Here is a 27,342-nt window from a genome sequence, read left to right on the forward strand (position 1 = left end):
GTAACTTCAGAGGTAATGAAGATGCTCGAAGCGTTGACAAAACGGGTGGAATCAGGCGAGAAAAATATTGAGGCCAACGACAAGAAGATGGAAACATACAACTCCAGGGTTAATCAGATCCCGAGAGAATCCCTGATATTGAAGGGACCAGAATCCAAAATAATTATCTAGAAGCTCTTTCCTTCGAGCGCGACACCAAAGCTGATCCCAAAGAGGTTTCGTATGCCCGACATTCCCAAATACAATGGGACCACAGATCCAAATGAGCATGTGACCTCCTATACATGGGCGGCCAAAGGGAACGATTTGGATGATGATGAGATCGAGTCGGTGCTGCTGAAAAAGTTTGGGGAATCTTTGTCTAAGGGAGCGATGATATGGTATCACAACTTGCCTCCCAATTCTATTGACTCGTTTGCTATGCTTGTAGATGCTTTTGTAAAGGCGTATGCTGGGGCCATCAAGGCCGAGACCAGAAAGTCAGATCTTTTCAAGGTCAAACAAAGGGATAACGAGATGCTCAGGGAGTTCGTGTCAAGATTCCAGATTGAGCGGATGGACCTACCACTAGTTGCGGATGATTGGGCCATTCAGGCATTCACTTAGGGGATCAACCCCCGAAGTTTCGTGGCCTTTCAACAGCTAAAACAAAATTTGGTGGAGTACCCAGCGGTAACCTGGGCAGACGTCCACAACAGGTATCGGTCAAAGATTAGGGTCGAGGACAGCCAACTCGGGGGCCCTTCTGGTTCTGTTTACCCCATCAGTACCGATTATAAATCTAAGAGAACCATTGATCAAGAGCCAAGATTGGTCCGAGATCGATATCAACCATACAACGCGGATCGAAGGGGAAATGGATCCGGACGTCACCCCGCAAGGAAAGAGAAGAGAAGCGATCGAGGGCCTAGTGGCTGGGGCTTGATGAGAAAGAATGGTTTTGACAGTTCGCTCAGAATAACTGGCAAAGGCTCGCATAAATGCGAATCGGGAATCGATGTACAACTACTTAACAACTAGAATATGGCACACTTAAAGCGGTACTACTGCTAAGGTACGAACTTAATCATTTTTAATTTAGTTACATTACGGACTAACGTATGTAGGTACCCGGTCAGGGGCGAACGTGACTATTAGGTATGAAAGCACGTGTTGTACTCTTTTTCCTTTGAACCGATTTTGTCCCGAAGTGAGTTTTTTGGTAAGGTTTTTAACGAGGCAACAGTAAACGTGTTACCTTAGATTTGAAGACCGACCTTAAACCGGAATTGATGATCGTTTGCATCGAATCGACAGTATCTGAGCCCTCTCAAGTTTGGCCTCGAATACTGGGGGCCATTACCCCTAGGTTAAGATCTTTAGCAAGGGAAAATTTTATATGTAAAAAGCCAAGGCTTGGTGGTTAGGATCCATTGTAAGGGTTAAACGGTAATTCGAACCATGCCCATGTATCCCACTCTAGCCACAACACAAGGTTTATGCACCTTCGATCTTGTACCCTACATATAAAACAATGAAGGAAATCTCTGCTTCCTTTATACTTTATTTACTACGCAATCGCTTTTTCGATCCTAGATCAAGCCCACGAGCTACCCCTACTCGGGGACTGTCATCCGATAAAAAATTCGGACGGTCCGGGCTATCGAATCCCGGAGGCACCAAGCCTATTAGGCAATGCCCGAGTACGAAAGGCTACGGCTACCCTAAAAATGGCTCGGAGACGTCCGAAGTCCGTACTAAAAAAAGGCACTTACGTATAATCAAAACTTATTAAAAGGTTACCCTCGGCAAAAATATCGTCTAAGACACTTACGCATCTTAAAGACCTTCGATTTTATCAAAATCTCGAAGCCACAAGTAATCCAGAGTTGCTATCGAAATCGGGCCCCATTTGGGCCTCAGAAGAACGGATACTCTAGATTACGTTTGATTCTATGCTAAGGCATTAAGAGCGATACATAAATAAAAATTTTGCAAAAAGATATGGTATTGCCAAAGGGAAAATTTTATATATTTCAAAAAATATTTACAAAGGCACGACAAAACGGCCTCAAAATAAACAAAAAAGAAAAAATACAAGGGAAAACCAAAAAAAAGACAGGGCATCTAAGCCTGGCCTTCACCGGGGCTCGACTCGTCACCAGAACCGTCGGAACCCTCGGAACCTTTGGAGCCGTCGGGACCCTCAGGTCCATAAAGTTCCTTTGCCTCGAGTCTCTTGGCTTCTTCGATCTCGGTCGACATGTCAAAACATCGGGTGTGAATCTCATCGAGGGTCTCTCTCGGGATAGCCGCTTTATATACTCGATCTTCGTCTTTAAGCGGGCCTCGGCTATCTCCACATCAGCCTTATACTGGACCATCATTTCCTCGACATCGGAGAAATCAATTGAAGTGGCCTCCAATTTGGACCTCAACGCAGTGAATGCTTGGCCAAGGGCATCCCGTTCCGTGATGGCTGAGTTCAGCTGTGCCCGAAGATCATCATTTAGCCGTGACGACTTGTCAGCCTTGTCCTTTGCCACCCGGAGCTGGTTCTTGACCGATGCCAGCTCCTCTTTTGTAGCCTTTTTTCCGAAGCCAGTAGGTCCATCCTACCCCTCGACGCCTCGACTGTTGCCTTGACCTCATCCATCTCAACCCGAAGCTGGTCAATCAAGTCTATCTTCTCTTGAACCTGCGAAGTTGCGTCGTTAGTGATCACGAGTAGCTTCTCATTTTTAGCCTCAAAGATCCTTACTTTCTCGAACAGATCGGCATGCTCCCGCTTCACAGATGAGGCCTTCTTCTACGCCTTTTCCAACTCGGCCCGGAGAGTTGGGAGATCTTTAAGAGCCTCGTCTTGTTGTTCAATGAGAGCCCTATACATGTCCTTCTTCCGGACATGCTCTTTGAGCTCGAACTCGAGCTGGCTGATTTCCAAGCGAGACCGGAGGAAGCTTTCATGATGAAGCACCGTAGCCTGAAAAAAGATGAGGTCACTAGAACATGCTAAGCGAAATCCGCAAAGGATACAAATGATAGACGTCTTACCCGGTTCAGTGTCTGTTGCGCCTCATTGAAAAGGCTCGATATGCCTACTTTGTTCATCTTTGCCTGGTCCTCCTCGGTCACCAGGCAACGAAGGTAGATGGCCACGCCCACCGGAGTAGACAACGCCTAGGCGTCTGCTGGGATAGTAAGAACGGCCATTCTCTTACGATCGGGATCCACACTCGGGGCAGGGAACTGCCTTACTAGTTTCGAGCTCTGTGAGCACTTAATTTTTGACTATATTTGAATTTTTCATCACTTTTTAGTATGTAAATATATTTTAAGTTTAATCTACATATTTTAGCTCTTATTTCTTCTTTTATAGGATTTGCTTAAGAAAATTAAAATCACAAAAAAAGAGTCACATTTTAGTATAAGTTTTTGTCATTATTTTACAAAGAAAGAAAAGATTCCAAAAAAAGATCTAATTTTATTTAGTTTAGCTTAATTTTAAGGGAGAGGTTTTAAGAATTAAATATTGAGTGTAGTAATTTTACCTTGCTTATTATTTACTTATTTAGTAGGAGTAGACTTTATTTTATTTATTATCAAAAAGAAAATCATCCAAAAAAAAAGTATGAACCAATCACAATTTGCCACCTAGCAAGATTCTTCCATATCTTTTGTAACAAACTTCACATGCTCACACTACACAATGCACATCACACACACTTTTTTTTGCTTGCTCTCAAATTCACACCCCCAAAAAATACTCTATAAAATAATACACACACTCACCTCACAAAAAGGGGGACAAAGAAAAATAGAGGGGAAAAAACGAGATCTGGAGAAAAGCGAGGGAGAAAAATATCTGGAAAAAACTGAGAGAGCAAAAAAATGCAAACGCAGCAACGGAAAAGAGAAAAGCAGCAACTCTTTCTTTGGTCGCCACAGTTAGATAGTGTGTTCGTAGATTCATTGAGGGACTCAGGCATGATAATCGGTTTAGTATGGCTCGGGAGTTAGAGTCAGATGTTTCGTTTCAGCAGGTGGTAGGGATCGCTCGCCGTTAGAGGATATGCAAGGCCATGAGAGAGAGTACATGCGAGATCAGGAGAGAGAGGACAGGTAGGTGAGGAGGCCTCGTAGACCAGGGAGATCTACTGGTCCTTATTTTGGAGGCAGGGTACGAACATGGTAGAGGTTTTGTGGGTCAGCCAGTTCAGTTTGCACTTCAGGCTTCGCACAGTGTTTCAGGTGCTCATGGGTCTCAGAGTACCCGTACCGCACAGTTCCCATAGCCACGCCAGCAGAGAGGTTGCTTCGAGTGTGGAGATACCAGCCATAGGGTGAGAGATTGTCCTAGACTCTAGACAGGTGTGTCACATCAGAGTATTCAGGCGAGTAGAGGGTGCCCAAGAGGGGAAGGCCCTGCACGTTGATGTGTTTCATATAATAGGCTTGAGGCCACTGCGCCAGATGATATCATACAAGTATGCTTTTGATTTGTTACAGAGGGGCACCATTCGTATTTTGATTCGGTTCTGCTTATCGGGGCGAGTTTCCTATTTGTTATCCCACCTATAGGTGAGTTCATGACTTAGTATTATACTTAGGTGTTTACCCCTGTTGGGAGACTCTATGAGTGGTAACCCGTGTCTATCGTTTTTTTATATTCATTATCAAAAGTTTCGAGACTAGAAGTGAATTCATGTTGTCCATTATGGCAGGTTTGATGTGATTCCTGAGTAAATTGGTTACGATTTGTGATTCGATACTCTACTGGGCTGAGGGTTTAGTAAGTGTTGTGATTTTATTGGCAGAATTGAATTAGTGGAAGATTTCCATTGGTATGATGTGTATTCGACTTGTGATTCAGAGTTGAGGGTGAGACCCTCGCGATTCCATGTGATTTGATATGTTTGAACCGGGCTGAGTACCGCGGTGGAAGTTATATCAAAATGGGACCCTTGTGATTGTTTATATGCTTTAATTCTTTCCTTGTTATAATGTTTTGTAGGTTAGTATTGATAGAGAGTTGTTCCTGTCGGGCTTGTTTGGTAGTTTCCTTATGTGTTTCTCTTTTCATATTCAGTCAATTTCGTTCGGTGCTTCTTGAGTTTTAGCTTGCGGTGTGTGTGCCCGGTGGTGTTAGTTGTGACTTGTTGATTCGGGTGTATAGTTAAGAGGTATTCGTGTTTCTTGCATCGTTGTCAGTGTTGTGGAGGTTTGAACAGGGTTCTAACGGATATGAGGCTAATTGCCGGTGATGGTTTTGATTACGGGCAACTATTGTGATCAGAAATGTTATTATGGGCCTATGTGTGGTGTGTCTTGTTGTGTGGTCATACCTTGTGGGTGTAGGCATGAGTTGTTGTAGCTGGTTGAGACTGGTTTCGGTTATGGATTTAGAATAGGGTCTTTCGAAGACAAATAAAAGGTGAGAATTTTGACCCTAAGGCTTATCGATATTGATAGAAAGGATAAATTGCAGTTAGGATGGTGTTGTTAGGCTTATGTGGATTGGGGTGACGTGGGGTCCCCCGCAGGTGTATGTTGAGTATGTGCTTTCAGTGATTGAAGACTTCAAGGCGATTCTTAGCACGTTCGAGGACGAACGTTTGTTTAAGAGGGGAAGGATGTAACGACCCGGGCGGCCGTTTTGAGAATTTAAATCCCGTCTAGTGGCATAAGGCCCTGAGCAGCTTCGTATTATGTGCCTTGACTTGCGTACGTGATTGAATTCAATTATCGGGTGATTCGAAGTGAATTGGGACACTTAGTCCCTAAATGAAAGTTTAAGTCTTAAAATTTGGACCGTAGTCGAAACTATGTGAAGACGGATCCGGAATGGAATTCCGTCGACTCTGTTAGCTCCGTTAGCTCCGTTAGCTCCGTTGAGTGATTTTGAGCTTAAGAGCGCGTCCGGAATGTGTTTTGGAGGTCTGTAGTAGATTTAGGCTTGAATTGGCGAAAGTTAGATTTTCGGCGATTTCGGCCGATAGTGGAAGGTTTTGATATCGAGCTCGGAATAGATTTTCGAAAGTGGCTGTAGGTTCGCAGTGTCATTTGTGACCTGTGTACAAAATTTGAGGTCATTCGGACGTGGTTTGATAGGTTTCGACATTGGTTGTAGGAATTTGAAGTTTCAAATTCTTTAATTTTGAATTGGAAGGTGATTCATGATTTTAGCATTAGTTGATGTGATTTGAGGGCTCGACTAACTTCGTATGGTGTTTTAGGATTGGTTGGTATGTTTGGTTGAGGTTCCGGGGGGCTCGGGTGAGTTTCGAGTGCTTAACGGATCAAAAGTTGGATTTGTGTTGCTGCTGAAGTCTTCAGGCATCTGTCATTTTCGCACCTGCGGGGGAGAGACCGCAGGTGCGTGATCGCACATGCGGAGAGGTAAGCACAGAAGCGGATTTGGGATGTATGGTCAGGGGTCGCAGGTGCGAAGGGAAATGCCGCATCTGCGATGCCTGCAGATGCGCTAAAGGACACGCAGGCGTGGAGGAGATCGCAGAAGCGGACAATAGTCCGCAGGCGCGCACTCGCAGGTGCGGCCCTTTTTCCGTAGAAGTGGACCCAACCCTCTTAAGTCATTTCCGCACCTGCGAAGAAAATTTCACAGGTGCAGCATCGCAGGTGCGACCCAAGGTCCGCAGATGCGGAATAACTGGGCAGAAAAGGGGCAGATTCGAGGGTTTGAAGTTCACTTCACAAATTTGATTGAGAGCTCGGTAGAAGGCAAAATTTGGAGAGATTTTCGGCGGAAGTTTTTGGGTAATGATTCTTAAATCCCTTATAGTTGTATTCCACTAATATATGCTCGAATTCATCGTTTAAATTCAGATTTGGGGTGAAAAATTGAGAAACGTTCTTAGGCCGAATTTTGAGGTTTTGATCGAGATTTTGGTATCGGATTTTAGTAAATTTGATATGGTTAGACTCGTGAGTGAATGAGCTTTCGTAACTTATGACTTTGACCTGATTCCGATAAGTGGGACCCACGAGCAATTTTGAGTTAATTTCGGAATTTTCGTTAAAATGTTGATTTCATTAATTAGATGAGTCTATTTTTATTATAATTATGATATGTAATTGCTTTTGGCTAGATTTGGGCCATTCAGAGCCGGATATTCGTGGAAAGGGCATTCTTACGGATTGATTGAGCTTGATTTGAGGTAAGTATCTTGCCTAACCTTGGAAGGGAGGGAGGGGGGAGGGGAACTACCCCTTAGGATTTGAGTCATTTATGTTGATTGTAGTCTGTGTACATGAGGTGACGAGTGCGTGCTCAGACTTATTTATGGAAAATTGACCTTTTAGGGTTCTTATGTCCTTATATTCACCGTGTATGATGTTATTTTTGATACGTTTGAATTCCTATTTGCTAGTTTCACCTCTACACGCTTTGATTAGAGATAATTGCTTTAGGATTCACTCTTATTGTCTATTTGACCCTTATTCGACTTAACCAAAGATTTTACCTCTTCTATCGTCGTGCTATATTTTTCATAACTGCTTATCTTTAGTTGAAATCATTATTTTCTCATCCTATAATTGTTTAGTCTTAATTGGAGTTATGATTATCTTCCGCTGCTTATCCTTACTTGAATTGTTGAATATTCATCGAAATTGCTCAACCTCAAAAGGAGTTTAGATAACCTATATCTTAGTTGACTTGCCATTATTTGGAACTATTTGACTTGTGTTGGCTTCTTATTGTTGACTTGAATATTGTGAAATCGTTGCTACATTTGTTTTGTTTTGTTTTCCCTTGCTAAGCTGTTCTCCTTGTGCCTAACATTCTTTACTGTGGTTATTCCTTGTGTATGAGTTCTACCGTTCTTGTGATTTAAATTTTTGAGTTGATTTGCTCGTCGTACTTTGCATTTCTGTCATTGTTGTTTCTGTACTCGTTGTGGTGATGTACGAGGTTTTTGTCGTGTTATAGTTGTTATCTTTATTGTTTGCGCTGCATATTTAAATTGGGACCACGGACGTAATTCGGGAGATCCCCCCTGTCTTGCATATTTACTTTGGGACTACAGACGTATTCCGGAAGATCCTCCAGCACTGCATATTTAAATTGGGACTACAGACGTATTCCGGGAAATTTTCCTGTCTTGCTTATTTACTTTGGGACTACAGACGTATTCCGGGAGATCCCCTGCCCTCCCCCTCCCCCTCTCCCCCGTACTGCATAATTAATTCGGGACTACGGGACGATATCCAGGTAGATTTCCCCAGTGGCTATATCTGTGTTCGTAGCTGCTAATCTTCCATGCTTAGGTGTCACAGGGTGACTTATGTTTGAAGGCTAATTATTTGAAAAGTTTATATTTGAAAGGTTTTATCTTGAAAGAACTATGTTTGAAAGATATTTATTTGAAGGAAGTATATTTCAAAAATAATTTCTTATTGGAAAGGATTATATTCTAAAGACATCAATTTAAAAAAACTTACGGGTGAAAGTTTACACTTGAAGGATTTGACTAATTTATTGGAATTGTTGGCTGAGACCTGATGTGAAAACTATTACAGCTGCTGAGTTACTACTTGCCTTTACTATATTGTGTTTATTTTTGATTTGGGTTGTGTTTTCGTTCATTCTTCTGTTTCTTATTCTAGTGTTCCACTGTTACTTCCTGTTTTCCTTCCTTATTGCAGTTGCTATGTCGTTAGCCATATCGCGGGGTCCTTAGATAGATGTCATATTCTGTCATCCCTATATTCATGCTTGTTCAGTTTATTAGACCAGTGGGTGTCTTGACTAGTCCTCATCACTACTTCACCGAGGTTAGTCTTGATATTTATCGGGCACTGATGTGGTGTGCTAATGCTACTCTTCTGCACAATTATTTTTATTTTTGTGCAGACCCAGGTATTTGTTCGTTAGCTAGCTGTATGGACTGTCGCTGCGGAGACTCAAGGTAAACCTGCCGCTGCGTTCGCAGGTTTCAGAGTCACCTTCAAGTTTTCGTTTTGCACTATGTATTCTTATTTTTGGATAATTGTATTTAGCAGTTTTCTAGCAAACACTCTGTAGAGCTTATGACTTGTACTACCGATTTTGAGAATTGTAAAAAATTTCTATATATTTTGTTAGATGTTAATTAAATAATGTTGTTTCAATTAATGTTAGGCTTACCTAGTCCCTAAGACTAGGTGCCATCACGATACCAAACGGAGGGAAAAATTGGGTCGTGACAAGCTCGAAGAATTAATTGTAGTTTTGGTCTTATCCTTGAGATCGATTTATACATAACTGATTCAAGTCTTATTAGCTAAAGTATTACTCTTTCTCCACAATAATTCGATAAATTTGGCCTCACAATGATCTCAAATATTAGTAAAATAATTCAACTACGCTAGCTGCTTTAGGCGTGATTAATAAATAAATTATCATGGTTATGGGTACGGTTCCCGTGGCATAGCTATGATACGTAAATCCAAAATTTAAGTGCGCGTTCATGCGATTTGACCATAACTTCAAATAATTAAAAATAAATATGTTGTAAATCGCGGGTACATTTCACATGGCGTGATTTGTAATATGTACAAAAACAACGAGTGCACGATACCGCGACTTGTTTAAATAAACTCCATAATTGTTTAAAATCATTAAAAGCAGTATAGAAGCGGTAAAGCATAAAATATTTTAAACATGTAATAAATCAGATAATTAGGCCAATTATTAATTGTTAAGTGACCGTGCTAAAATCACAGAACTCGGGAGTACCTCACACCTTCTCCCGGGTTAACAAAATTTCTTATCCGGTCTTCTATATTCGCGGACCATAAATAGAGTCAATTTCCTCGATTTGGGATTTTAAAATAAACTGGTGACTTGGGACACCTTTATAATTATCCCAAGTGGCGACTCTAATTAAATAAATAATCTCATTTCGAATAATGTCACTTTAATTGGAAAACTCCCTTATTCCTTGGAAAAAGGAGGTGTGACAGTTCTGGCGACTCTGCTGGGGAGACTTACCCAGAATTTCTAGTTCTGGGTTCAGAATTCGAGTTTAGAGTGACTGTTATACTTGGCTATTTGTGATTGTCTGATATTACTTGTTTGAGCCTAATGTGCTAATTGCCGTTTTTTACCTCTTTGATATTCTGTAAACTTTATATATAGACTGTTACGCCACCCTTCTTCTCTTTGAGTCTTCTAAATCTTCTGGGAAGCGCATGCTGGCGTGGCTTCTTTTCTGTTAGAGTGTCATACCCCTAATTTTAGAACGAGGATTGGATCACTTACAAAGCCGGATGGCCTTTTGGTTCCCGGTACGTAGCCCCTCCCGGCTCGAATTGTCTGCTCGGGTAAGATGTTGAAAAATAGACTGAGATTTTGAAATATTTCTCGCTTCTGACAGAACTACGCGGGTCTAATTCTCAACGGATGTGAGATACATAGGCAATCGGTTCCGGCCCCCAATTTTCAAAAATCCAAAAATATATTCCTTTAGTTCCTTCTTTAGAAGTGTTTCATTAGAAAATTTCAAAGAAAAACAATTTAACCCAAATTTATTTTATTTCTTTTAGAAGTCTTTCATTCAAAAAAGAATAAATAAATAAATAATCAAAATCCAAAAATATATATTTTTTCCTTCTTTAAAAGTTTTTCTCCAAAAAAAACAAAATTCAAAATTCAAAAATCAAAACCAAAAATTCAAAAATATTTTTCTTCTTCTTTAGAAGTTTTTCTTTCGAAATTTCACCAAAAAAAAATAAATCAAAATCCAAAAAATATTTTCTTTCTTGTTTAGAAATTTTTCTTTCGAAAATTTCCAATAAAAAAAATCAAAGAGAAAGAATTCAAAATCCAAAAATATTTTCATTGTTAGGAGCTTTTACGATTAGTTTTCTTAAAGAGTAAAAAAATGAGTTAGTTTATTTATTTTATTCGTGATCTTTTCGAACTACGCAAGATCTGATTCATGTTCCCACATGATACGTAGGCAACCCACATCAGGTTCGATAGAATGATTAAAAAAAAAAGAAGGAAAAAGAGAGTGTTCATTCTAACATGCTTGTTGTTTTGAAATAAAAGTTAGTTAAAGGTGGTTGGTTTGTTGGTTTGCAATGGCGAGTCCAGGATCCCTCGGAAATAAAAGCACCTTCTCAACCGAAGGAACAAGAACCACTATTGTTAATCCAACATAGATCACGAAAAGGCAAGTAGACAAGTTGGTAATAAAAATAAAGGCAAATGTTGGCTGACTTCTACCAGTTTTGAGCAACAGGACATGCTCTGCTTGGATGATCTGTGATGATAGGGAGACATGAGAATTGGTCCAAGTCCTTTGGAAAATTAGTTACTGTGAAAATTCCCATGTCGTTAGTCCTGAAATCCGACAGCCAATATTAGGAATGTTTTGATCAAAAAGTCAAAATTTGAGTGTTGAATTAGAAGGAACACGAGGGTTGAATGCCGTAGTAGTGCTGATGTGCAAATCTGTGGCTAAGATGTCGCTTAATAACTGGAAGTCACTCATCTTTTAGCCATTAAGGAGACATGATAGCTTATTTTGTCGTCTTTTCTTCTTCTTTTTGTGTTATCATACCCTGCTATCCTTTATTCAATAAAAATCAGTTAGTCATATTGTGTCCGTTTTGTGCATAGTTCTTTTCACGCTAGTTCTAGTGACATGACATGCATGCGAAATTTTTGGCCACATCTTAGAATACTGATTTAATCTTGAATTGGATAATTGAGAAAACGACACTTTAGAGGATGAATAAAGAGTCGAAACACTTTGGAATTAAGCTCGAGTAAAATTCACGTGGAACTAGAACAGTCATACCCCTGGAGGTTAATGATCTTTACCTTCAAATCATTGTTGAAGATCAGGTTTGAGAAAGAATCAATTAAAGTTTGGTGGAAAGTTTGACATTAATGGATGAAAAGTATCTTTCGACCACGACACACCAAGAAGACAAACATGTTCATCAATGCTGTGATCGCGAAAGGATACTATGTTTGGCGTTCTCAAGGCTGGGAGGCCCTTTTTCTGCTATCCAAACGCTTTATACCCTTCGTTACCCCTCTTGAGCTTGTGTTATTTTCTTTGACCACCCTCTTTTGGAATTCAGTTTTGAGTTAAAAGTCCAAAAAAAAAAAATGAATAGAAAAGTCCATGCCCCAAGAGTACAAATTGGGGCAACTTGTTTTGAAAACAAAAAAGAAAAAAAAAAGAAAAAGAAGAAGAACAAAAAAAAAAAACAAAAAGAAAGATGAAAAAAAAAGTTAGGTAAGATTTTTGAACTACGTTTGACCTGATTCCTTAAAAAAGAAGGATATGTAGGCAGCCTTACACAATTCGGTCCAACCAAATAAGTATTCAGAAAAAAATAAAAAAAAATTCCAGTATCTAAAACTGGTTTAAGCACGTAATTTTTGACTCGCGCAACTTTTAAAAGTAGTATTTTAAAAATATTTATTTATTTTCATTTTAATCGGATTTCAGTCAACTTTTAATTTTTATTTTTAAAATATAAGTTTAAAAATACAAAAAATAGTTTTATAATATTTCTTCTCTTATTATATATCTTTTTATTTTTATCCCCTTTTTATTTATTTAAGCTTATTAGTATTTTAATTTTTACCATTACTTTAACATAGTTTTTTCTACCTTTTTTTATAACATTTAAAAAATACCAAAAATATTTTTATTTTTATATATAGTTCACTTTAATAGTTTATTCTTATTAACTAAGATTAATTAGTATATTTTGGTAGTATTTTTATTTTTATTTTTATTTTTATTTTTGTTCATTGAGAAAGAATTGAATTTGGGCCAATTAGGAGCTCATTTTCATATTTTAGTTGCCCAACATGACAATAGCCCATTCTTGCCAATCTTTCTTAGCGCAAACCCATTTTTAACCCATTAACCCATCAAATCCCTCTATCTAATCTTAGCCATTCATCTTCTTTAATCCAATGGCCAAGGTTCTTTCCCCAAACTATATATAAACTCCATCTTTCACAAAAAAACCTAACTCTATAGAGACCGAATTCCTCCACCCCTAAGATAGACCACCCTTCACTAACCCTAGGAACACAAAAAAAAGGAGCAACACGCCCCACAAAAATACATACGCCTCTGCTGCCCCGTTTCCCCCAAAAAACCAAATAAACCCAGATCTTCCAAAAACTTTGAGAAATCAGCCGCCCACCTCCCATAGGAAACCCTTCAACTCCTCCATTCTAAGCCGACCTCCCCCGGATTTTCAGGTCTTCAGCCGCATCTCCTCCGCCCTTCAACCATGAAACCACCATTGAAGCCTTCTTCTTCCGCGTTCTCAATCATAATAGTCACAAAACTTTAAAGAACTCAAGAGATTTTATTCCGGTTTACTATTTCAGAATCCGGCGAGCTCTCAAAAACCGGAAATATCCGTCGAAACAGGTTGGTTTCAATTGGAAAACTTCATATCTGCTCAAATCTGGCCAGTTTTAGGATTTTCCGGCGAGACATCCAAACAAAAGGGAGTTTGAGTCAGTGAGGTTGTCCGCTTGGATTCGCCGTTCGAGGTATCTGTTCGATTTTTCCGGTCCAGGCTCTGTTCCACAGTTTCGGTCAAGTATTTGTACGCGATTTTGTTGCTTTCGCGTTTCAAAGCTTTCAACAGTCATGGTCAGATTCCGTTTTGAGGTCCATTTCCTAACACACTCTCTAACTTTATTGACCTTGTATGCCCATAATTTTGTTTGACTGATTATGTGAGATGATGCTCTTTATTTTGCTCTTGGTATGATTTTGGGTTACATATGCTTAATTTTGTGTAAATCTTCTGAGTTTAAATTAAATATATTATTGATGATATATCATTTTTATGGTGTGTAGCCTTAACGGAAGTATTTACTGTGTTTTGAGCAACTGTTCCATTTAGTTGATAACATGAAGGTGAATTAAGTCTTAAGATACTCTTTTGAAAAAAGAAGAGTTACGGAATTAAGATGTAGAGATTCTAAGTTGGAAAACTAACGAGAAATAATAGGATGTGGGATTTGTGGACTAAAATAAAAGTGAATTAGGCCAAAGTGATATTGGATTGAATTTTGTTTGGCATGTGACAATTTGAGATGTGAAAGATTTTTGTCAATTCTTTATTTTTGCGTTACTAATGTAACCGCTAGTAGCATGTTTAGGCCGTCAACACTTGAGTAGACAAACTTGTAGGGTGTTTATGTTTTAGCTTTTTCGAGGTGAGAGGCCGTTTCCTTTAGTTCATATTCAGGGGAATGCCCCGTAGACTTTGTATATATTTTTATCCGGGGTATACCCCGTAGTATGATGTATTTGGAGGCCGCGACGAACCTCATGGAAAAGCATAGTATATACTAGTATTTAGGACTTTACTTTACTTTTCTTTTTCTATTTTCTTTTATTAGGTGGGGACGACCTCGAGCCTCTTTTGTGATTGCTTTCCTTTTTCTGTGTTTTAACCTCAATTTGAATATTTTAAAAGCAAACTTGATCATGTCCGCAACTGTACTAGTTACGGGACTCGGAGAATGCCTAACACCTTCTCCCCGAGTCAAATGAACCCCCTTACCTGAATCTCTGATACAGTTAGTTTTAGACTCTAAACGTGTTTTGAAAAAACAAATCATTTCTAAAAATGGCGGCCTGACACACCGAAACCAAATGTCAGGTGGCGACTCTAAAAATCTTTTGAACACAAATTTTTGTCACTTTCTAATTGAAAACCCTTGTGATCTTTACAAATCACCTTTATCTATTTTTAAAGAGGGTTAAGAGGTAAAAAAAAGGGTGTGACAACTGGGGCATGAGTTTGTTTTAGTTTTTAAAAGAGTCGATTCCAAGAGTTGTAAAGTGTACAACCCCATCATATTGAGTCTTTTGAACTTTCATGCCGTCCTTTCTTTCTAACCATATCCAAAAGGCTTCCAAACAAGACCTCCTGATCAATTTTGAGAATGCTAAGGGAAATCCGCAATGAGCAATGGTTGCATATAATCAAGAAAATAAAAAAAAGAATATAAAAAAAATGAAAGAGTCTTCCAAGTAAAAATGCTTATGGACACTGTAAGGCGACAGTAAGTAGAGATAAATAAATGAGAGAGGCTTGTTGGTAAAAATTTTCCGGGGCACCACTAGTCGAAAGTGAGTAGCAAGTCTGATGAAAATAATTGGCATAAAGATGCTCGATTTCAAAGCTCGAAGGAGTGACAAGAGAAAAGGTTCGATTGATTTGAAAGATTAGGCCGCTAAGTTCGAAATGCATGTCATGATCATTAATGATAGCTGCCAAAAAAAAAAAAATCTTCCTTCCTTCCTTCCCGACAGGGGCATTTATTGTTAATATTGTTTCTTCGCATCATTATATCCTTTGCTTTGAGCCAGTCCTCATCGAAACAAGCAAGAAGCGATTTCAAAATCTGCTACCAGCTTTTCAGTTACACAAAGCAAATTCTATCTAGAACATTCAAGATAACATTATCAGAGAAGTAACATGCACACTCAGTTGTTACAGTCAGTATGTCTTGATGATTCGTGCGGTACAAAGATTCCCCACAAAGATATTTCTGTCTACCTACTTTTCAAAATCAAGCAAAAATAAAGACCGCAGAAATTGATTACGGGTTCCCTTTAATACTGAACAGAGACTATGAAGTGTGCATACCATGCAAAAGGCGCATACCCAGCTGCGATTCTCTCTGATAAACAAATTGCTCAAAAAATAAGTGGCCATTCAAGATATCAGAAAAGGTCACCTAAGCAAAGATCTCCAGTTGAGATAAGGCTGATTGAGCCACAAATACAAATGGTACTGGGTGTGAAACAATCAGGGTTGATACAGAGCAAAAGTCTCTTGAAAGCAACAACAAAGTCTCCCAATAGTGCGTCCAACTACAAATGCAGTCAGTCTTCCAAAGTTGGATGATCACAAAGCCAAGCCGCCAAAGATATCAAGGCCACAAACCGACCACCACTTTTGGAACTCACAAAATTTTTCTTTGTTTGAAACAAGAACAAAGCAATGCAAGGAAATTGGTTCAAAAAAAAGGAAAAAAAAAGAGATAAAAAAAAGGAGGATGAAAAAATGAAAAAAAAGAAATAAGAAAAGAAAAGAAAAAGAAAAGAAGAGAAAAGCCGACAGAGTGAAGTTTCTCAAATCTTTGCCTTTATTTTTCTTGTCAGAATGCATAAAATCATGCCATTTCTCTTTGCATTTTCCTCCTAGGGTAGTACATTCTAGTCTGATGGATTTTCCTCCCAATAAAATAACTTAGTCTCATAAATCTTTCTCCTAAGATAAAAAGACCTAATCTGATGAATCTTTCTCCTAGGATAGATGTCTTAGTCTGATGAATTTTTCTCCTAAAATAAGAAAACCTAGTCTGATGAATTTTCTCATAGGATAGAAATTTTAGTCTGATGAATCTTTCTCCTAAGATAACAAAAAATAAAAATAAAACCTAGTCTAATGAATTTTCTCCTAAGATAGACGTCTTAGTCCGATGAATCTTTCTCGTAAGATAAGAAAACCTAGTCTGATAAATTTTCTCATAGGATAGAAATCTTAGTCTAATGAATCTTTCTCCTAAGATAACAAAAAACAAAAAATAAACCTAGTATGATAAATTTTCTCCTAGGATAGAAGTCTTAGTCTGATGAATCTTTCTTCTAAGATAAGAAAACCCAGTCTGATTAATCTTTCTCCTAGGATAGATGTCTTAGTCTGATGCATTTTTCTCTTAAGATAAGAAGACCTAGTCTGATGAATCTTTCTCCTAGGATAGATGTCTTAGTCTGATGAATTTTTCTCCTAAGATAAGAAAACCTAGTCTGATAAATTTTCTCCTAAGATAGAAATCTTAGTCTGATGAATCATTCTCCTAAGATGAGAAAAAAAAAGTCTGATGAATTTTCTCCTAGGATAAGACATCTTAGTCTGATGAATCTTTCTACTAAGATAAAAATCCCTAATATGATGAACTTTCTCCTAGGATAAAAATCTTAGTTTGATGAATCTTTCTTCTAAGATAATAAACCCTAGTCTGATGAATTTTCTCCTAGGATAATTTAAAAAAAGAAGAAGTTTGGATTAAAATAAAAAAATTCATTTGTTCATGCCCTTAGAAAATAAGCGTTGGGGCAATTTAATTTTAAAAAATATTTTTGCTTAAAAAAACAAAAATAAAAAATAAAAAATAAAAAAATCAGTCGCATATTAGCATAGGGTACATCTTTCCCGAGCTGCATTTTCCAACATAGGGTCTCCACTCCCTAGTTGATGTTATTTTAGACATAGGGTCTCCACTCCCTAGTCTTCTTTTCCAACATAGGGTCTCCAGTCCCTAGTTGATTTTATTTTAGACATAGGGTCTCCACTCCCTAGTCTCCTTTTCAAATATAGTCTTTCCACTCCCTAGTTGATATTATTTTAGACATAGGGTTTCCACTCCCTAGTTGATTTTATTTTAGACATAGGGTCTCTACTCCCTAGTCTCCTTTTTCAACATATGGTCTCCATTTCCTAGTTGATTTGATCTTAAATGCAGGGTACACCACTCCCTGATATCATTGCCAATATAGGGTATACCATTCTTTGGCCACATTTTCCCAACATAAACACCATCCAAGAAAATAATAATAAAATTATCATGATCTTTTCGGGGTACTCCATTCCCGACCTTTTATTGCTTTCAATAAAGAAGTAGTTTAGAATTTTATTACAATACTCACAAAATTTTTCTAGTGCAAACTGGGGCAGAAATTTTTTGTTCGTTTGTTTATTTTTGTGTCTGAACAAGTTTTACCTTGAGGCACATGGTTCGAGATGACCCAAAGAAGAAATTTCAATTCATAATAAAAGAAAAAAAAAAGAAGTGAATCCAAAATGCAAAAGCAGATGAAAAGATGTGGACTGCTCAAGATATGACTGAAGTCACAAGTATTGCATTTCCCGTTTTGATCAGAAGAAGCCTTAGAAGAATGAACTAACACCTGCCGTTAGCAAGTATCAAGGTTCAGATAAGGGTCTGCGTGAAGAACCAGTCAAGATTCATGATCAAGTTTCAGAAGACTTATAGATAGGAATCTTGTAACTCATAGCTGATAGGCTTGTTTAGTTTCTTTTGATTTTGATTTTAATGTAATAAACAGGACCGTGGACCGGAGCCTCGACGGAACCTCACTCGACTCTCCAACTCATCATTCCGTCATTTTTCTTGAACTACACGCGATCTGATTCCCTTATGACCCGGGATATGTAGGCTGTCCAAAATCAGGACTCGGTTGCACCCTTTCCTTTGTTTATTTTTCCTTTTGAATAAAGATTTAGTCAAAAATTAGTCACATGGCTCACCTTGTCTTTGCCTGAAATCTCTTCATGTTTTCAAGCAAAGAGGGGCAGCTGTAAGCACCTAATTTTTGACTATATTTGAAGTTTTCATCACTTTTTAGTATGTAAATATATTTTAAGCTTAATCTACATATTTTAGCTCTTATTTCTTTTTTTAAAAAAATAGGTTTTTCTTAAGAAAATTAAAATTACAAAAACAAAAAGAGGCACATTTTAGTATAAGTTTTATCTTTATTTTACAAAGAAAGAAAAGTTTCCAAAAAAAGATATAATTTTATTTAGTTTAGCTTAATTTTAAGTGAGAGATTTTAAGAATTAAATATTGAGTGTAGTAATTTTACCTTGCTTTTTATTTACTTATTTAGTAGGAGTAGACTTTATTTTATTTATTATCAAAAAGAAAATTATCCAAAAAAAAAGAGTAAGAATCAATCAGAATTTTTCACATAGCAAGATTCTTCCATATCTTTTGTAACAAATTTCACATGCTCATACTACACAATGCACAACACTCACTCTTTTTATTTTTTGCTTGGTCTCTAATTCACACCCCAAAAAAAACACTCTATAAAATAATACACATACTCACCTCACAAAAAGGGGGACAAAGAAAAACAGAGGGGAAAAAATGAGATCTGGAGAAAACATATTTGAAAAAAAACGGAGAGAGCTAAAAAAATGCAAACGCAGCAACGGAAAAGAGAAAAGCAGCAGCTCTTTCTTCTTCAACTAAGCAAAATCGTTCTCCGTTAAAACGAGCAGCCACCAAGCTCTTAAACCCAATCTTCCTCAGCTTAAAACCACCCAAAAACACCATGTAACAACCACCAAACTGCCGCTCTAAACCAGTCGAGAAATACCTCTCAAAACAACTTTTCTTTTACATAAAACAGTAGCGGCGAAAGGGGAGTTCGAGGTTTCCATTGAGGTATCCAGCCGCCGGCTCTGTTCGTAGTCACCAGAGAAAGCTCCGATCAGAATCGCCAAGTTGGTAAGCTTGTAGTTCCAACTCCATTCATTTATACAAGAGGTCCCATTTTTGCCTTATAATCTACTTCGTTAACGATTGAATTCCTTGCTTCCTTTTGTTCTGTCGAAGTTACTTGTTTGAACTCGTTTTGAATTTCGTTTTCACGTTTTTTAAGAATATAGAGGTGTTGATTTGATTCTTTTGGGTTATACCTTAATCATGCTACTTTGGTGTTTATTGGTAAATGGTGTGTAAATCACATTTTTTTGATAATACGGAATTCATGCTTGTTTTTGAATTGGTTAGAATTTCCAAATGTTGAACGCTACAATTTAATATATTTCGGATAAGCTTGGACATTTATATAATTCCGTTTGAGGATTTTTTCTTTTCTTCTCTATTGAAGTGAACATGGTTGGTTGGATTAGTGATATTAGTTTCCTTCTACTGAATCTTAGGGACTTAAAGGATAATCGCGTCTTGAGCAAGGCTAAAATGGGTTGCATGACTAGCTCGAAGAATTAATTGTCGTTTTGGTCTTATCCTTGGATATCGATTTATACGTAACTGATTCAAGTCTTATTAGCTAAAGTATTACCCTTTCTCCACAATAATTCCATAAATTTGGCCTCACAATGATCTCAAATATTAGAAAAATAATTCAAATGCCCTAGCTGCTTTAGGCGCGATTAATAAATAAATTATCATGGTTATGGGTACGGTTCCCGTGTCATAGTTATGATACGTAAATCCAAAATTTACCTGCACGTTCACGCGACTTGACCATAACTTCAAATAATTAAAAATAAACATGTCGTAAATCGCGGGTACGTTTCACGTAGCGTGATTTGTAATATGTACAAAAATAACGAGTGCGCGATACCACGACTTGTTTAAATAAACTCCATAATTGTTTAAAATCATTAAAAGCGGTATAGAAGCGGTAAAGCATAAATGGTTTTAAAAATATAATAAATCAGATAATTAGGCCAATTATTAATTGTTAAGCGACCGTGCTAAAACCACAAAACTCGGGAGTGCCTCACACCTTCTCCCAGGTTAACATAATTTTTTATCCGGTCTTCTGTATTCGCGGACCATAAATAGAGTCAATATCCTCGCGGAGGACCAAGTGGCGACTCTAATTAAATAAATAATCTCATTTCGAATGTGGTCACTTTAATTGGAAAAACTCCCTTATTCCTCGGAAAAAAGAAGGTGTGACAGGCTCGAGCTTGGCTTGCCCACTCCCGATGTCACATCCTTTTTTGGGACCTCCAGGTGACCAAGCCCGGAGTAGTCCTCCAATGCGGTCATGTCCATGCCATCGAAGAACATTTTGAGGGTATCATTTGGGCCCGCAGCCATCTCGTTTGATTTCTCTTTGTCAGGTTGAGCCTCTTCGAACATGGACTCAGTGTGGGATGGCATCTCCATGATGTCGATGACACCAGCTACCTCCTTCGGGGTAGGAGCGGCTTCTTAGGAGGTCGTGGCTTTCGACTCTCCTTCTGGTTCCTGAGCTAGGTACTCCTCCACGTGAGTGGTGATGTCTTCGTTGGGCCCGGGACAACCACCTCCTTGCCCTCCCAGTTACAGTCTACCCGAACTGTGGGGAGTGTGTCCTCAGTAATAGAGATATTTCTCCATGCTCTCTCGCCTCTGTCCTGTTGACTGGAGGCCTTCTCGACGTTGAAGTCGTTCTCAATGGAACAGCCCTCGGGGACAAAACTCTTCAAGGGAGGCTCCTGAGCCACCTCGAGAATGGCCACCTCGGCATCTGTGGCCGGGTTGGAAGATGAAAGGGCGGTTTGCTGAGGCACGAATTTGGAAGTTTTTGCCTTCAGATTATGAAAAATATGAAGGTTTGAAGTAAATATATGAATAATTGAGGATAGGATGAAGATATGATGGTAGGAGTTAAAGGTTGAAGGAGAAAGTATGAAGATTTGAGGATGACGATATGAAGATCTACGGATCAATGTATGAAGATCTGAAGAGGTTAAAGGTAAGTAGAGAATTCGAAGGTAAATCAAAGAGCTCTAGAATCGGAAAGTGGAGAAGTGAAAAAGGGGTCGGAGTCAACCGACGTTGACAATATATGAAGAATTGAAGAAAATATATGAAGAATTGAAGATAGGATGGAGATATGAAGGTCTCGGTTGAAGGTTCAAGGAGAAAGTATGAAAATTTGAGGATGACGATATGAAGATCTAAGGATCAATGTATGAAGATCTGAAGAGGTTAAAGGTAAGTGGAGAATTCGAAGGTAAATCAAAGAGCTCTAGAATCGGAAAGTGGAGAAGTAAAAAAGGGGTCGGAGTTTTTATACAGGAAGGACAATCAATGCGTGACGTTTCACATTCGAGGACAGTCAACTAGGGCTGTGCATAATTTGGTAAATACCGAATTACCGTACCGAAACTGAAAATTTTGGTATTCGGTATGGTTTTTGGTTTAAGTTTTAAAAAACAATTGGTATTAGATATGGTATTTGGTATTTTAAAATGAAATACCGAAATACCGATACCGTATCGAAATATATATTATATTACATAATACATATTTTATTAATTATAGCATAAGTATAAGAAATCTAAAATTTTACTTTCCTTTATTCTCTAAGTTCATCAATTAACTCTAAGCAAGTAACAAGATATTTCTCTAAGTTTTCTCTCTCTAGGTTGGTATATGCTAGTTTTGGACAAAACTTTTATCAACAAATGTTTTTAGTTTTATACTTTTGAGTACTTTAATTAAGAATATTACCGTCTATGACTCTATGCACTAGTTAATATTCAAATAGAATAAACCGAAGTTACCGAATCGAATAAACTGAAATCGAAAGAAGAAAAACCGAACCATACCGAATTTAATTAGGTATGGTATTGGTATAGCATTTTATGAAACTGAATACCGAAAATACCGAACCGAAATGTCTAAATACCGTACCGTACCGACTGACGAATACCCCTACAGTCAACCGACGATTGACACATGTCCGAAGTCAGAACGCGACTGATGGGATATTTTGTTGACCCGTCAACACGGTTGTAACGTACGAAGGAAGGAACTGGGGATCATTTATCGCTTCCCGTCGCTTCAATAAATTCACCCTCCGAAAAATAAGGGGACTATCTGTTTACGTGTAAAATTGGAGGCAATGTCTACCTTGATTTTACGATGAGAGAACGAAGGGGGAGCACGGATCCGCGAGATTATAATTGAGGCCAGAAACTCCTCATATTGTGACCCAAGAAGAATGAACGATATATCCGATATCGGATATGGTAAAGTAACACACCTCGGACCGAGTATATATTCTAGACCTCGGGAGACACGGTGGACGGTTATGCACGACGGATAGGGGGCCACAATATTCGCCTTCAACCGGATATTACAGCGCAAATCTCGTTCAGTATAAATTATGGATCAACAATTATCGGGAAAAAAAGTTTTTCTTACTTTTTTAGACTTATATTAGGACTAAAATTCTCCTACTATATAAAGGAGAAGTTTTTCTTTAGTGTGACATAATGTAACACGCAATTCAAAGCAATTAGAAAATTTACTTTTGTCTTCTAGCCACTATTCAAGGCAGTATCTGTTTGTTCTTTTCTTTACTCACGATTGAGCTTACACCTAGGGTCCGATCGAGGACGAATTTCACTGATCAATTTAAGATTAGGCTTGGTCATCGCATTGCAATTGGTTTGATCGTTTATTTTATCTTTAATTCATCTATATGTTATTCTTAATTATTCGTATTGAATTAAACCACGTATCTTTTAAATCACGTATAAATTTAATTGTTACTCATTTTTGGGGTAAACACGTCCCCGATTCCAGTCTTCGGAACTCACACAACATCGGTCACATGTTCGTAACCGGTACCAACTATTTGTTGACTTATATCCTACCTGTCTTTGCTGCCACGTGTCAACTCGACAATCATCCACGTGATATTTATCAATTTTACCTCGTACAATCACTCTTTCTAATCATTGTGTTCCTTTTCATCGATATAAGGTTTTGAAGTGCGGGATTTATAGAGGAATAAGTACGAGTAATTTGTAAGCTTAATACTGTCTTTTGTAGTTGTTCGACATTATATTTCCTCCTTTTTTTCTCACCTTTAACATTTATCATGAGGATCACTAATATTGTTACGATCGTTTCACAAAAATCAAACCTTTAACCCGGCAATTAGTGGTAAAAGTGCTCCATCACTTGAGCAAGTTTCATTCGTCATATACTGAGTTTCCTTAAAAGTTTGCATACGATGTTATTCATGGTTTAAAATATAAAATCTTCATTTTTCTTTTGTACTTTGTACTAGTATTTTCATCATATGTATAATTTCCTAATAGCATATGCACAATGTCACTAATAATGATGGGTTTATGTTTGAGATATCTAATGGCTAGGGTTGGCAAATTAGCAGGTGGAGTCGGATATGGGTGGATCGAAATAGGTAATATAAAAAAAAAAAAATATTCTGATCCGATCCATATTTAATACGAACAAAAAATAGGTTACCGACTAATAATATGGATGTTCTTGAATATGATCACTTTCGAGAGATTTCTTAGTCTCCCAAACTTGAGTAACCCCTAATTTGAGCCATTATAAATATAAAAATTAAACCCATTAGTTATCCATTGTTATCTATTTTCTAAGTGGATACTATAGTTCTTATTCATTTTTGACCCGTTTCTAAAAAGTTCATTATCCAGCCCATTTTTAGTAGATACTATGTATGGATAACTGTTTATTTTATTCATTTTACCACCACTACTAATGGCTAACGGATTAAAATTTTAAGCATAATATCCCTGAGTTTAAATGTCTAAAAAGGAAATCTGTTGCACGAAGCATTCTGTATTTATGAAGGGTCCGGGAAGGGTCAATACCCCAAGTGGTATGATGTAGACAATTTATCCTTATGCAATAATTAGTAGTTAATTTCAAAGTTCAAACTCGAAACTTATAGGTTACACAGACATAATTTTACCATTGCTCCAATTCAAGAACTCCCCTTCAAATGACTGAATTTAAATGTCTGATCTCCTAAAAGCTACTGCACTACCCTATTTATTACATGGAAAAAGATGGGTCCAGAACTTCGTCGAGACCAGATTAATTTCCAGGTCATTCCATATCATACTACAATCTCATCAAACCTTTTCTCATCCATAAACTATAGTATATCTTAGATAAGATGATAAGCCAACGTGTCATTAATCCAACTATCTCCATTCATCATTCTCCCTTTACACCAAAACTACAACACACTCTCTTTCATCAACTTTCCTTCTCCTTCAACAACCAAACAAAACCATGGCTTCTCCAACCCTAATAACCCCATCCACCTCCACCCCAAAACCTCTTACCCCTATCCGATCAAAACTCTCCTCCACCACCACCGCCGCCAATGCCGCCACCGTCTCAGCCTCTGTCCCATCCACCCGCCGCCGTGAATTCCTCTCTCTGGCTGCCGGAATCCTCGCTCCGGCATTGCTCCTACCTTCCACGTCAGCATTCGCTGCTTCCGACGAGGAGTACGTGAGGGAAGCTTCTGAAGTGATTAAGAAAGTGAGGTCCACGCTCTCTATGGAGAAAGGTGATCCGAACATAGCTGATTCTGTTACAGAGTTAAGAGAGGCTTCTAATTATTGGGTTGCTAAGTACAGAAGAGAGAAGGCTTTATTGGGCCGGGCCTCATTCCGTGACATTTACTCGGCCCTCAATGCTGTTTCGGGCCATTATGTTAGCTTTGGGCCGACCACACCCATTCCGGCTAAGAGAAAGCAGAGAATCTTGGAAGAGATGGACACTGCTGAGAAGGCTTTACAGAGGGGAAGATAAAAGAGAAAGCTACTTTTGTAGATGTTTGGCAATTTTTTTGGTATAATTCTGAAATTTCTATATTTAAATTTCTGACTATGAAATTGAAAGTATAAAGATGAGGATTCACTATTTGCTTGCAAGTTATGTTGCTTGTTACTATAAAACTAAGTAAAAGGTTGGTCGTAATATAGGCAAACTGTTCTTATTTCTCTTCTCTATTTATTATTGCTAAGAGATAACTTGTTTCCAATTGGTGTTAAATCCAGTCGATTTGAGCTGAATTCTGAGAAATTCAAACTTGACTCGAATGCTAAACGAACTCCAAACCTAATCCGAGTTAAACTTGACTTTATGCTTATAATCTGGATTGCATAGTTGCGTTGTATTATTAATATCTTGTAAAAAGAATATATAACACTAGACTATAACCATCTTGTAATCGACTACATAATCGACAAAGAGTAGTATTAATATTTTATTTTTGTAGCAAAAATAATTGAAGGAAAGCCTTAGCGTAATTAGTAAAATTGCTACCATGTGACGTGTTTGAGCCGTGGAAACAACTTTTTCTTATATCAAAACGATAAGAAATAAAATAAAAGATTGAAGTGAAAGATATCTTCAATTGACTTACAGCAAACGAATCTGACAACCATTTTGAGACATAGGAAGTGAAAAAAATGTAGTAAATTGATTACAAAGATATCTAATACAATTTTCATTTTGATTAAATTGAAATATTTATAGGAAATAAAATTATTCACAAAAATAAAGGAGTCCACTTCGAGTGTACTGGACAAAGACAAAGGCACTGCGTATGAACTGATAAATTTATATGGGCTTTATACAACAACATACCCAGTATTATTTCACATCGTGGGGTCTGGGGAGGGTAGTGAGTACCCAGACCTTACCCCTACCTTGTGAGGATAGAGAGGCTGTTTCCAATAGATTCTCGGCTCAGGAAAGTATAAGCACCACATTAGTGAAAATACAGACAAGAAGGGACAGTACCAAAAAGCTATATAAAAGTAGAATAAAAACAACAAGACAGTAAGGTTATCAACAATGAAAGAAAACAACAGTTACGCATAAAAACCTACTACCAACAGAAAGCGAGACTGCGTGTCAATACTACTGTTATGAAAAACTCTAGACTACTTACTCTACTACCCTAATCCTCGACCTCCAAACCTTCCTATCAAAGCTCATATCCTCGGTCAGCTGAAGTTGTGCCATGTCTTGCCTAATTGCCTCTCCCCACCTCTTCTTTGGCCTGCCTCTACCTCTCTGTATGCCCTCCAATGTCAACCTCTCACACCTCCTCACTGGGGCATTTGCGCTCCTCTTCCTCACATGACCAAACCACCTGAGCCGCGCTTCCCGCATCTTGTCCTCAATAGGGGCCACACCCACCTTGTCGTGAATAACCTCATTTCTGATCCTATCTAACCTGGTGTGCCCGCACATCCATCTCAATATCCTCATCTCTGCTACCTTCATCTTCTAGACATGAGCGATCTTGATTGGCCAACACTCAGCCCCATACAAAATCGTTGGTTTGACCACCACTCTATAGAACTTACCCTTAAGTTTCGGTGGCATCTTCTTGTCACACAAAACACCTGAAACGAGTCTCTCATTTCATCCATCCCGCCCCAATACGATGTGTGACATCATCATCAATCTCCCCATCCCCCCGAATAATAAACCCGATGTACTTTAAACTCCTTCTCCTAGGGATGACCTGCGAGTCCAGCCTCACCTCCCCTTCCCCTCTTTGAGTCTCGCCACTGAACTTACACTCCAAGTATTCTGTCTTGGTCTTGCTCAACTTATATGGGCTTTATGTATCAACAAATTTTATAACTAGCCATTTTTAGGGCTGGTCAATCAAATTTAGTCACACAACCAAAAGTCAACTATATTAAGCCAGTAAATTAGCACGAAAATAATTTATTAACAAAAATACCCCTACTCTATTTATAAAATTTACGCGACATGACCTCATGCTCTGTTTCAGCAGAATCTCGCGACGTCAATCTACAGACTGAAGTATGCTCTTACGATTATTCTTCTGATTCTTCAAATTTTCTGGTTTAATCTTCTTATTCTTCTCAATGCGTTAATCTACGATTCTTCTTGTTTGTAATTCATATCGTAAATAATAATATTTGCATTGTTATATATTGTTATAA

General features: G+C 38.1%; 1 protein-coding gene across 1 annotated transcript; it reads left to right on the plus strand.

Annotated features, from left to right (window-relative positions):
- The first annotated feature begins 24,481 nt into the window (after positions 1-24,481).
- On the plus strand, positions 24,482-25,349 carry LOC107832794 (photosystem II repair protein PSB27-H1, chloroplastic-like). The gene has a single exon (XM_016660674.2). It carries the CDS (start codon positions 24,635-24,637, stop codon positions 25,160-25,162), a length of 528 nt encoding a protein of 175 aa, XP_016516160.1. The 5' UTR covers positions 24,482-24,634; the 3' UTR covers positions 25,163-25,349.
- The last annotated feature ends 1,993 nt before the right edge of the window (positions 25,350-27,342 follow it).

The sequence above is a fragment of the Nicotiana tabacum genome, chromosome 2, assembly GCF_000715075.1.
Source record: "Nicotiana tabacum cultivar K326 chromosome 2, ASM71507v2, whole genome shotgun sequence".
NCBI lineage: Eukaryota > Viridiplantae > Streptophyta > Magnoliopsida > Solanales > Solanaceae > Nicotiana > Nicotiana tabacum.